The sequence below is a fragment of the Odocoileus virginianus genome, chromosome 28 (genome assembly GCF_023699985.2).
Source record: "Odocoileus virginianus isolate 20LAN1187 ecotype Illinois chromosome 28, Ovbor_1.2, whole genome shotgun sequence".
Lineage (NCBI taxonomy): Eukaryota > Metazoa > Chordata > Mammalia > Artiodactyla > Cervidae > Odocoileus > Odocoileus virginianus.
This window is the reverse complement of record NC_069701.1, coordinates 18,490,934-18,503,990: the sequence shown is the minus strand read 5'-3', so window position 1 is coordinate 18,503,990 and position 13,057 is coordinate 18,490,934. Positions and strand designations below refer to the sequence as shown.

At 41.0% G+C, this 13,057-nt stretch overlaps 1 protein-coding gene across 3 annotated transcripts in view; it reads left to right on the top strand.

Moving 5' to 3' along the window:
* Positions 1–5,563: 5,563 nt before the first annotated feature.
* LUZP2 (leucine zipper protein 2) overlaps positions 5,564–13,057 on the top strand; it is a 478,324-nt gene continuing 470,830 nt past the window's right edge. For 2 of the 3 annotated variants that reach the window (XM_070457274.1, XM_070457273.1), the window contains exon 1: positions 5,684–5,829. In XM_070457274.1, coding sequence (XP_070313375.1) covers positions 5,768–5,829 — 62 coding nt within the window. In that variant the 5' untranslated portion in view covers positions 5,684–5,767. Of the gene's footprint in view, positions 5,830–13,057 lie in introns of all 3 variants that reach the window. The other variant, XM_070457275.1, reaches the window with a different exon arrangement.

Here is a 13,057-nt window from a genome sequence, read left to right as displayed (position 1 = left end):
ATTTGGCCTTGGAGTACAGAATGAAGCAGGGCAAAGGCTAATTGAGTTTTGCCAAGAGAACACACTGGTCATAGCAAACACCCTCTTCCAACAACACAAGAGAAGACTCTACACATGAACATCACCAGATGGTCAACACCAAAATCAGATTGATTATATTCTTTGCAGCCAAAAATGGAGAAGCTCTATACAGTCAGCAAAAACAAGACCCAGAGCTGATTGTGGCTCAGATCATGAAGTCCTTATTGCCAAATTCAGACTTAAACTGAAGAAAGTAGGGAAAACCACTAGACCATTCAGGTATGACCTAAATCAAATCCCTTATTACTATACAGTGGAAGTAAGAAATAGATTTAAGGGACTAGATATGATAGAGTGCCTGATGAATTATGGACAGACATTCATGACATTGTACAGGAGACAGGAATTAAGACCATCCCCATGGGAAAGAAATGCAAAAAAGCAAAATGATTGTCTGAGGAGGCCTTACAAATAGGTGTGAAAGGAAGAGAAGCAAAAAGCAGAGTAGAAGAGGAAAGATTTTCCAATCTGAATGCAGAGTTCCAAAGAATAGCAAGGAGAGATAAAAAAGCCTTCCTCAGTGATCAGTGCGAAGAAATAAAGGGAAACAACAGAATAGGGAATACTAGAGATCTCTTCAAGAAAATTAAAGATACCAAGGGAACAGTTCATGCAAAGATGGGCTCGATAAAGGACAAAAATGGTATGGACCTAACAGAAGCAGAAGATATTAAGAAGAGGTGGCAAGAAATACACAGAAGAACTGTACAAAAAAGATCTTCACGACCCAGATAATCATGATAGTGTGCTCACCTAGAGCCAGACATCCTGGAATGTGAAGTCAAGTGGGCCTTAGGAAGCATCACTACGAACAAAGCTAGGGAGGTGATGGAATTCCAGTTGAGCTGTTTCAAATCCTGAAAGATGATGCTGTGAAAGTGCTGCACTCAACATGCCAGCAAATTTGGAAAACTCAGCAGTGTCCACAGGACTGGAAGAGGTCAGTTTTCATTCCAATTCCAAAGAAAGGCAATGCCAAAGAATGCTTGAACTACCGCACAATTGCACTCATCTCACACGCTAGTAAAGTAATGCTCAAAATTCTCCAAGCCAGGCTTCAGCAGTACGTGAACCATGAACTTCCAGATGTTCAAGCTGGTTTTAGAAAAGGCAGAGGAACCAGAGATCAAATTGCCAACATCCTCTGGATCATCAAAAAAGCAAGAGAGTTCCATAAAAACATCTGCTTTATTGACTATGCCAAAGCCTTTGACTATGCCAAAGCCTTTGTCTATGTGGATCACAATAAACTGTGGAAAATTCTGAAAGAGATGGGAATACCAGACCACCTGACCTGCACCTTGAGAAATCTGTAAGTAGATCAGGAAACAACAGTTAGAATTGGACATGGAACAACAGATTGTTTGCAAATAGGAAAAGGAGTACGTCAAGACTATATACTGTCACCGTGCTTATTTAACTTACCTGCAGAGTACATCATGAGAAATGCTTTAGTGGAAGAAGCACAAGCTGGAATCAAGATTGCCGGGATAAATATCATAGTCTCAGATATGCAGACACCACCCTTATGGCAGAAAGTGAAGAGGAACTAAAAAGTGTCTGATGAAATTGAAGGAGGAGTGTGAAAAAGTTGGTTTAAAGCTCAACATTTAGAAAACTAAGGTCATGGCATCTGGTCCCATCACCTCATGGGAAATAGATGGGAAAACAGTGTCAGACTTTACTTTGTTGGGCTCCAAAATCACTGCAGATGGTGACTTCAGCCATAAAATTAAAAGACACTTACTCCTTGGAAAGAAAGTTATGACCAACCTAGACATTATATTAAAAAGCAGAGACATTACTTTGCCAACAAAGGTCCATCTAGTCAAGGCTGTAGTTTTTCCAGTGGTCATGTATGGATGTGAGAGTTGGATGGTGAAGAAAGCTGAGCATCGAAGAATTGATGCTTTTGAACTGTGGTGTTGGAGAAGACTCTGGAGAGTCCCTTGCACTGCAAGAAGATCTAACCAGTCCATCCTAAAGGAGATCAGTCCTGGGTGTTCATTGGAAGGAATGATGGTGAAGCTGAAACTCCAATACTTTGGCCACCTCATGTAAAGAGTTGACTCATTGGAAAAGACCTTAATGCTTGGAAGGATTGGGGGCAGGAGGAGAAGGGATTGACAGAGGATGAGATGGCTGGATGGCATCACTGACTCCATGGACATGGGTTTGGGTAGGCTCCGGGAGTTGGTGATGGGCAGAGAGGCCTGGCATGCTGTGATTCATGGGGTCGCAAAGAATCAGACACGACTGAGTGACTGAACTGACCTGAACTGAACTGATAGGGGCAGGTGGTTTCAACAGAGTCAGTTTTCTGTCTGCACTACTACATCTTTAACATTCGTATACCAAAGCTCTGAAGCTATAAAATCAATTCTGGATTTGAGTTTTCCTATGACAGTCTGGACAGAATGTCATTGGTGATGGGAGACTTATGGTCTTGGAGTTCTCTAAAAATAAATGCCTTCTGCTAGGAGGCAGGCCTATCCTGTAATTTAGAATATAATGCTTCAGCCCTCTAAGTCTGCAGGAATGTCTGCAATCTCACTTATGTTCCCTGTCCAAGATGTGCTTGACTGATGCTTCTATGCCTTCATATGCCTTTATGCTTATAGAAAATGCATAAAGGTCAACAAACCTTGAGGCATGTTATTGATTTCCAACACAGTGGCACACCCTAACTGTGAGACATTGTCTAAACAAAGTTTATTCTGGTACTGTCCTTTCTTGGTTGACAATCTACAATAGTCTGATTCCTTTTTTTTTGTTGAGCATTTAGTCATTTCATTTAGTAATATAAATTAAGGTGGGGAAATCTTATGTAAGTGTATTCAAAAAAGAAAACCTTTTTCTCAAGAAAACAAATGTTTTACGGTGATGCAGACTGAATTTGAATGCCATCTCCACTGTATGTTACTGAGTAACCTTGAGCAAATTAACCATTCAGTTACCTCAACTGCAAAGGAGAATAGAAATGACTACTACACTTGATTCCAATAATCAAGTAAATTCAAACTTTATAGGTAAACAAAAAATAGTAGGTATTATTCCCCAGTATACCTATATAATGAGTAGTCATAGGTCTTTATTGAGTATACAACTCAAATGATCACTTTCCAAACTAAGCAGCAAAGCTATTGTTAGATAATTCTGGCAGGAGTAAACTGAAATGCATATTTTCTTTGGAGTCAGAATTCTGTTTTAGGCAAGTGTAATGCAATTTTTCTTTGTAAATGACATGCAATTCACAAGTGAGTTGATTTGTATATGCCTAGTTATATCTGTTGTAGATCTTACTATGGCCCAAGAGGGTGGTATCCAGTTTGCAAAAGTTATTACTCATCTGTTTTATTGGCCTGGGATTTTAAAGCAATATCTGTTCTGTATGAGTGTTTTAACTTTAATCCCATTAGAAACAAAAACAAAAGTAGTTCAGTAAATTAGAAAGTTAATTCTTTAAATTTGTATCCTCTTTAAAATAAAGCTTTATAACAAACGCATTTTTCCTACAAATAGTATATTCAAAAAATAGACTAAAGGGGATGCTTCATCTGAATTTTATCGTAGATGGCTAATCCCTGAAAAAAACTGAAGTATAGGCTGAACCATCTGGATGGGAATTCCTGGAGAACATCTGACCTTTGCCCTCTAGGGACTTTGCTGCATGTCAGCAGCTACTGAACATCAACTTTGTGTCAATCACTGAGTTTGTTATGCTGGGTATGATAGTCCTGGCAACAGTAGGATTTGCTTAGGATTTAGAAGAAAATAGTTTTTAAAATTCTGATCTTGATGAGATATTTCCTCATCTCTATAATAGGAATTATTTATATTTCTCTAGATTGGCTCTTGTAGCAATCAAATGGAATAATGTATGCAGTAGTTCTTTATAAACATTTATTTAACAAGGGTATCCTGCTGGAATATATATGTATGTATATATATCTATATATATAGCTAGTGGTACAGAGAAGGCAATGGCACCCCACTCCAATACTTTTGCCTGGAAAATCCCATGGACGGAGGAGCCGAGTAGGCTGCAGTCCATGGGTGGCGAAAAGTCAGACAAGACTGAGTGACTTTACTTTCACTTTTCACTTTCATGCATTGGAGAAGGAAATGGCAACCCACTCCAGTGTTCTTGCCTGGAGAATCCCAGGGATGGCGGAGCCTGGTGAGCTGCCGTCTATGGGGTCGCACGGAGTCAGACACAACTGAAGCGACTTAGCAGCAGCAGCAGCAGCAGCTAGTGGTAAAGAACCCGCCTGCCATGCCAATGCAGAAGACACAAGAGATGTGGGTTCGATCCCTGGGTTGGGAAGATCCCCTGGAAGAGGGCATAGAAACCCACTCTAGTATTCTGGCCTGGAGAATCCCTGGACAGAGGAGCCTGGTGGGCTCCAGTCCATAGGGTCCCAAAGAGTTGGACAGGACTTGAAGTACCTTAGCACGCACACATACTCCCCGCTGGTACACATACACACACACAGACACCATGTTACGAATACCCTAGAATTGAACATCTCAGTAGATGAAGTTGGCTCTATTTTCTAGGTTACTTGCAAAATGTTATTTTGTATTAGAGTTCTGTTATTTCATTTCCCTTATTAATTTTTCAAAATAAAGCTTACTAAATGTCAGATGTTCATTATAGAAAATTTGGAAACTATAGGGGAAAAAAAGACAGATAAAACCTTCTGCCTTCCAGTACCACCACTCCGAGTTGAGTTAATTACTGTTAACATTTTGATGACTTCTTTAGTTATGTTTCCTCACCTGGAGACAAGCCACCCTTTAGGTGTGTGCAGCTGGGACAGAACGAGCTGCAACCCCACTGCCAGCTGGTGGTACAAACAGACAAACTCAAATTACAGGAAGATCAGAAATCTTCAAAACACAGAAGCCACAGACGTCTTAAGTGTCCGGAAACCTCTTCCCAGCCCACGCTTTGCGGACTAAGAACCTCGCAATAGCAATAGCGATAGGGGCTCAGAGTGCATTTCTGGACGCTCTTCACTCCTCCTGTCCTTCCATTCGCATCCGAAGAGTCATTAGGCGTTTGTAATTCGAGTTAACATTTTAAACCCTCTCTCCCTCCGGAGCACTGCTTTTCCAAACAGGCTTTAACCAGGTGAGGGGCACTTGCCTGTGACTCTGAGCCCCTGAGAGCCTTCCCCAGGGCATTCTGGCTCACCTCCTGCCGTGGATGCAGGCTCAGTTACTGGCAGATTAGGTTTGTCCCCTGGCCCCCGCCCCGCACCTCCCCATCCTCTGGAGAAGAGGGAATAAAAGACCAGCTCCCGGGGCCCGGGACGTGCAGCCGGGTGAGCGCAGCCCGTTGGCCGAGCGTGCGGGGCCACTGCCGGGCACCCCTCCCGCTCCCCGAGCCGCCTCCGGCGCGAGTGACAGCGCGCCCTCCGGGCTCGGGAGCGGCGCGCCGAACAATCCGGGGCAGGGCTCGCCTCGCCGGTGACATCACTCCCGAAGATACTCCCCGCTCTCAGCGCCTGCCTTCGCGCGCGGCGGCCGTCCGTTTGTCGGTTTCCTTCCGTCCGCTGCTGGAGAGGGCTCACTGCCGGCCGGGGACAGAGCCGGGCACCGAGAAGGAGCGCCGGGACCTGGAGGAGGAAGCGGGGGAGCGGAGGCAGCGGGGAAAGGAGGACCCCGGCAGGTGACAAGCATGAAATTCAGCCCAGCGCACTACTTGCTGCCTCTCCTGCCGGCGCTGGTCCTCGGCACCAGGTGAGTCCGGGAGCGTGAGTGACCCGAGGGGCGCTGCCCGCAGGTCACCGGTGGGGGCCAAGGACAGACGCCTCGGCCGTTTGCATCTCCCGCCTAAGTTGGGCGGGGGGCTAGGGGGGTGGTCTCTATAATTCAGACTCTGAAATTCTTCTAGGGGAGTGGAACCCCTTTCTAGTTATCCGAGTCCTTAAAGAAATCCTCGTATTCCTCCCAGTGAGGGGACCGAGTGCTCCTTTCAAAGACGTGTTTCCCTCCAGCCCTAGTAGTAGCCGACAGATAACACGCGGACTGGAGACAGCATAAAGAAAGGGAATTAGACAAGGAGAAGGTTGTCACCAGGCACTGTCTCTGTACATTGGAGCTGTCTCAATAGCCACAGAGATTACCTCCTCCCCTAAGTGTGTCTGATTTTCAGGCACGGGGAATCAGAGGAAAAAATGACAAATCTTCGAAAATGGTTAGCCGTGTACCAAAGTTCCCGGACTTGTGAAATAGACTGCGTTAACATCTTGATTGGGCTGACTGGTCTTGGCTGTCCTGTGAAGAAGTCTAATTAAAGAGCACAGAGCGATTAAAAGTTAGAAGACACTCTCAGAGTGCTGATGCAAGGACCCTAGTCAGAAACAATTAAGTACTGTATTCCATCACTGGCCATAGATGGGACATTAAGCCCAGCACAGAGGAGCTATTTTTAGTGAAGGTTTAAAATGCAGTGATTGAAAAGAGTTTTGTGACTCCCCACTGTTGATCAAGTCCCAAAGTTGGTGATGGGTTTGCATTCTTCTTCCACAAGGGCAAAACAAAGGTGGACTGTTTCATTGCCCAGGACTGAGCCTTTATTCTGCATGGCCTGAACATCATATTGGCAGCAGTCTCTCTGCCTTGGCCACTATAAAATAAAATAACCCATACAGGATGAGGATCTTTTCAAATCTATGTGAATGGAAACCTTATCTGATTATGTGTCTGGTGGATAATAAAGAGGGGAAATAGGATTATATCTAATTCTGAAATTGAGAAGTATAAAGGAAAGTCATTATCTGTGAAAAATCAGGGCAGCGAAATTCTTGATTCCACTTCTAGTGGACACACCCTCTATCGGGCTCTTGTAACCCAACTTTCTTTTGAGTGTGAGGACTGTTTGGTATAGCCCCAAGAGTTGAAGAACTTAGTTGTTGCTTGCAAACAAAACGCAGGTAACTTTCCTAGGCTAAAATGCAGTATAAATCAGATTCTTTATTTTCTTTTAGGGTTGCTCATTACTGGAGTTGATAAAATGCAGATGGTTTTAAAATCACTGCCTCCTGATACTATAATAACTTGTTTCAATTACAGAGCCCATTTTAATGTTTGTGTCTAACTCTAAACAATTCAGTTCAAATCTTGTATAACAGCTATTTTTTAAAGTGTCCTGCCACTTACTCTGAACTCTTGTGTTATGGTTTAGTAATTACTTGTGGCTTCTTCTAGAGAAAGCAAATTCTCCAAGTTTGGGGCACTTGAGTAGGTGCTTGTCAATAAATTCAGAAAATTATAAATATTTAAACAATGGAAACTCTGCCCACAATGATTTTTAAGTACAGTGAATCGTTAGTGTTCCAAAAGTACATTTGCTTTTTCAGGACACTATAATTTAAGTGACTCAGAAAACTCTATAGTCTCTAGCTTCCAAAGTTTTAATGTTGGTTATATAATGCAAAAACAAAGAGCCATCGGCTTATAAAACTTAATTCTTATAAATAAAATTTTTAAAAATAGTCAATGCATATTTTACAGCAAAAACTGAATGAGCTGTCCCTAGCTTACTTTAGATAGGAAATATCTGTAGTGTTTGTGGTATGTGAAAACTGACCAGTCTTCTTTAAATTTTCCCTCTTGCCCACTCAACAAAATGAACACACTGGGCCTAAAAGAGTGAAACTTTTCCTAATGGGCTGTGTGTCTTTTTATTGTGATTACTCTGTAACAAGTAATGTTACTGGATACCCAGATTACTTAGTGAAAATCAGAGAACTTGACAATGAATTTGGAATTATCAATATGTCATTTTGCCAAAAAGAATTTATATTTCAATGGTCTCTAGCAGAAGCCTATTCTCTTTGTAATATTTAAGAGTTCTTGTAGGCATTTGGTTAATGTGTGGGTTAGAATCTGAGCTGAACAGGTTTGCAAGAATAATTGCTTTAGTAGAGATGAGCTTATTGTCCTGCTGAGAAAAAAACTTGTAGCTGAGCTATGGCCACCTGTGATAGTGGGTTTTCTAGCCAAAGACTTCTGGCTAACTTAATTTCTTAGTCAGTGGTCCTGTGTGTGAAGCCAAAGGCATTTCACCTGCTTCAGTCATGTTGAGTGCATCAGCAGAGGGTGGCAGTTGCAAGATTTTCCTATATCTCCTGGGTGTTATCACTTGTCTTTTATTATTAAGTTCTTTTCAAAATGTTAAAAATGTAGATCTGAGACTTTTGATGTGTATTTGTTTCAACATCTTTTTCCTGGGTATAGCTCTTTTATACCTTGCTGTTATCCTTCCAATAGGGCTAAATTCAGTTCTGTTTTAAGGTAAATGAATGTGTTCACTAAAGCAAATGCTCCAATTAGAGAAAGATGGTTACTATATAATAGTGTTCTACCCACAAGGATGAAAACTCTAAAGCAGTTCTGCCTTTTAAATATGAATTTTTGAATAGCTTTCTGTTTTTGTTTCTTATGCTTACATTTTCTGTAGCAACTTTAGATGCTGAAGCGCAAAAAAATCCATCATTTTCACCATAGTGAACAACATCTATGCCCCTCAGTCAGAGCTGCTTAATTTGTCCTGCGTTCATACACGCTAAGTCACTTCAGTCGTGTCCAACTCTTTGTGACCCTATGGAGTGTATCCCGGCAGGCTCATCTGTCCATGGGATTCTTCAGGCAAGAATCCTGGAGTGGGTTGCCATGCCCTCCTCCAGGGATCAAACTCATGCCTCTTATGTCTCCTGCATTGGCAGGCGGGTTCTTTACCACTAGCGCCCACCCTGGAAGCCCAGTTTGTCCTGAAAGAAAGCTCAATGTTCACCTTTAACAGTAGCCAAGAACTGTTTTCTGTTTTACAGCTAAACCTCATAGATTTAAAAAGAGCTGTTTAATTTTCTAGCATATTGTCTCTCCTGTTATAAATTTTTTTTAAAAAATGAGTTAATGTTATGAATAATATAGCTAATGCAGAAAGCCATTTAACCTATGCACAAATAAATGTAATCAAAGAAAGAAAACATATCTTCGGAATAGATTGACTATACTTTTTAAACAGCCTTATTCTGTAGAAGCATTAAATGCTATTCGAAGGCAGCCAGCAATTCATTTCAGAAAGAAGCAGCGTAGGTATAGAAAGGAATAGTAGGGTGAAAAAAGTCTTTAGAAGTTCTTGGTGAAAGGGGACCCATGGAGTGCTGGAGAAGGCTCATCCTTTTAGTCTGCTGAACCTCTTGTTCCTTTCTGCTGTGTTTCCACTCTCACTGCCTTTGGTTTTAAACGACTTCATGGGGAGAGAACATGGCAGGGAGGAGTGAAGATCTACTGACTTCTGCTGGTTTTCCATCAAGCAAGGACTTTAAGCAGATGGTCGGTTATAGTCCTCCCAACAGGAGTCACCTTAGAGGTGTGTCCTGGGCCCTCTGACCGGCAGTCATACCACGTGTTTATTTTGGAATCTTATTTTTAGATGGTACTATATATTGAAGATGCCCCAGGCTCCTATTTGCTCCACCCTTAATCTAACCAAGTTGATGGATAGGATAAAGGAAAGATGAGCTACAGTAATAACCCAATAAGCACCAAAATAATTTTTATGTAAACAAAATAAATTTGATATTGGTAGGAGTCTTACTATAACTCCCCCACATTGATCTGCAGAAGTATATTTTTTTTTTGTCCCAAGCCCTGAGCACAACAAATCTTAACCCTCTACACACCTTTATGTGACACAGCATAAATGTCTTGGTAAAAATTGCCCCATTCTGTGTAACTGCACTAGAGAAATGTATTTTCTAGGCTAAGAGGATATTAACAAAAATGTTCTGACTTTTTAAATCCCTTTTGTGCATCTTAATTGCCTGTTTTGAATAGCAGTTTTTTTTTTAATGACTTATTTTGGGACTATCTTTGTGCATTAAATTTTCTTTATAACCAGTGAAAGAGACTTCTCAAATTGAATTGACAGTACAATTGTCCCAGGCCAAACTCTATGTAACTGAAAGGGAGAACTTGATCTACCCACCAGGAAGCAAAAATCACTGCAACCACTGGTGGGGCTTTATGGATGTAATGAAATTACACTTTCTCATGTATGTTATGAGAGTGCTTGTGTGTGGTTGGGTGCACGGGTGCCTATTTTTGACTGACTTCTAGAAGAAAATCTTTTTTAATAGATAGTGCTACATCATTTAAGTAATTTGCTTAAGCAGATAATGTTTAATATTAACCTTTCTTCTCTAGAAAACCCCCCAAAATCCATTTGAATCTTCATATCTTAAGATTCAGAAATCTTTTCATATTCACACATCAAAAGTGCAAGTTAGTTGTTCCAGAAGGCATCAAGGCAATTAAGTAATAAATTAGTTACAAATACATATAGCTAGAATCTAGTTATGTTCAGAAATATTTATAAATAAAGTTGTATAAATATTAACAATATTTTAAACAAAGCTTAAAGTGTGAACAGAGGAAAGAGCAAATAATGTCAATTAAGCAGTATTAGAAATACCTTTTGCTGAGGATAATGAAAGAAAAAATATTTTGTAATCGACTTTAATAGCTGTGAAAAGAAGAGAAGCAAAAAGCAAAGGAGAAAAGGAAAAATATTTCCATCTGAATGCAGAGTCCCAAAGAATAGCAAGGAGAGAGAAGAAAGCCTTCCTCAGCAATCAATGCAAAGAAATAGAGGAAAACAATAGAATGGGAAAGACTAGAGATCTCTTCAAGAAAATTAGAGATACCAAGGGAGCATTTCAAGCAAAGACGGGCTCAATAAAGGACAGAAATGGTATGGACCTAACAGAAGCAGAAGATATTAAGAAGAGGTGACAAGAATACACAGAAGAACTGTACAAAAAAGATCTTCATGACCCAGATAATCACGATGGTGTGATCACTAACCTACAGCCAGACAACCTGGAGTGCAATGCCAAGTGGGCCTTAGGAAGCATCACTACCAACAAAGCTAGTGGATGTGATGGAATTCAAGTTGATCTATTTCAAATCCTGAAAGATGATGCTGTGAAAGTGCTGCACTCAACATGCCAGCAAATTTGGAAAACTCAGCAGTGGCCAGCCACAGGACTGGAACAGGTCAGTTTTCATTCCAATCCCAAAGAAAGGCAATGCCAAAGAATTCTTGAACTACCTCACAATTGCACTCATCTCACACTCTAGCAAAGAAATGCACAAAATTCTCCAAGCCAGGTTTCAGCAATACATGAACTGTGAACTTCCAGATGTTCAAGCTGGTTTTAGAAAAGGCAAAGGAATCAGAGATCAAATTGCCAACATCCGCTGGATCATCGAAAAAGCAAGAGATTTCCAGAAAAATATCTATTTCTGCTTTATTGACTATGCCAAAGCCTTTGGCTGTGTGGATCACAATAAACTGTGGAAAATTCTGAAAGAGATGGGAATACCAGACCACCTGACCTGCCCCTTGAGAAATCTGTATGTGGGTCAGGAAGCAACAGTTAAAATTGGACATGGAACAACAGACTGTTTCCAAATAGGAAATGGAGTACGTCAAGACTGTATACTGTCACCCTGCTTATTTAACCTACAAGCAGTGTACATCATGAGAAACGCTGGAGTGGAAGAAGCACAAGCTGGAATCAAGATTGCCAGAAGAAATATCAATAACTTCATCTATGCAGATGACACCACCCTTATGGCAGAAAGTGAAGAAGAACTAAAGAGCCTCTTGATGAAATTTAAGGAGGAGTGTGAAAAAGTTGGCTTAAAGCTCAGTATTTAGAAAACTAAGATCATGGCATCTGGTCCCATCACCTCATGGGAAATAGATGGGGAAACAGTGGCTGACTTTATTTTTCTGGGCTCCAGAATCACTGCAGATGGTGACTGCAGCCATGAAATTAAAAGATGCTACTCCTTGGAAAGAAAGTTATGACCAACCTAGATAGCATATTAAAAAGCAGAGATATTACTTTGCCAACAAAGGTCCATCTAGTCAAGGCTATGGTTTTTCCAGTGGTCATGTATGGATGTGAGAGTTGGACCATAAAGAAAGCTGAGTGCTGAAGAATTGATGCTTTTGAACTGTGGTGTTGGAGAAGACTCTTGAGGATCCCTTGGACTGCAAGGAGATCCCACCAGTCTATACTAAAGGAGATCAGTCCTGGTGTTCATTGGAAGGACTGATGTTGAAGCTGGAAACTCCAATATTTTGGCCACCTGATGCGAAGAACTGACTCATTGAAAAAGACCCTAATGTTGGGAAAGATTGAGGGCAGGAGGAGAAGGGGAAGGAAGATGATGAGATGGTTGAATGTTATCACTGACTCGATGGACATGAGTTTGGGTAAACTCCAGGAGGTGATGGACAGGGAGGCCTGGCATGCTATGGTTCATGGGGTCGCAAAGAGTCAGACACAACTGAGCGACTGGACTGAACTGAATCAACTTTAATATTGTTCAACTTTCACTAGTTGTGTGATGTTAGATGAATTGCTTATCCTCTTTATCCAGTTTCCTCATGTAGAAAATAGGACTACTCATAGAAACAACCTGAAGGGGGCTGTGGCAAAGACTGAGTACACCTGAAAAAAAAAAAAAAAAAAAAAGAGTTTACCATATTTCCTGGAATATAAAATTGCTTAACAGAGATTAGCCCATGCAGCTAGTACTATATGGTTAATATTTTCATCAAACTTTTGTGTCTGTGAATGAATGAAAACTTGGCTGCAAATCAGTTGGAAGATAGAAAATTCACTAGAGTGACTGTCATCATGCAAAAGATAGAAAAGATTGCCAAAAGAGGGGAAGCAGGAAAAATAATGAGGATTACCTGGTAACTCTCCTGGCTCTTTAAAATGTGTTTTGATGGCCAAGTGCTGTGGACTTTCGTGAACTCCATGAAAAATTGTGACATTTACTTTTACCATATAGAATATGATTGAGCACAAAAATACATACTTAGATATTTAACTTATATAGCTACAAGTAAATTAAATTGCATTTAAAGTGCATA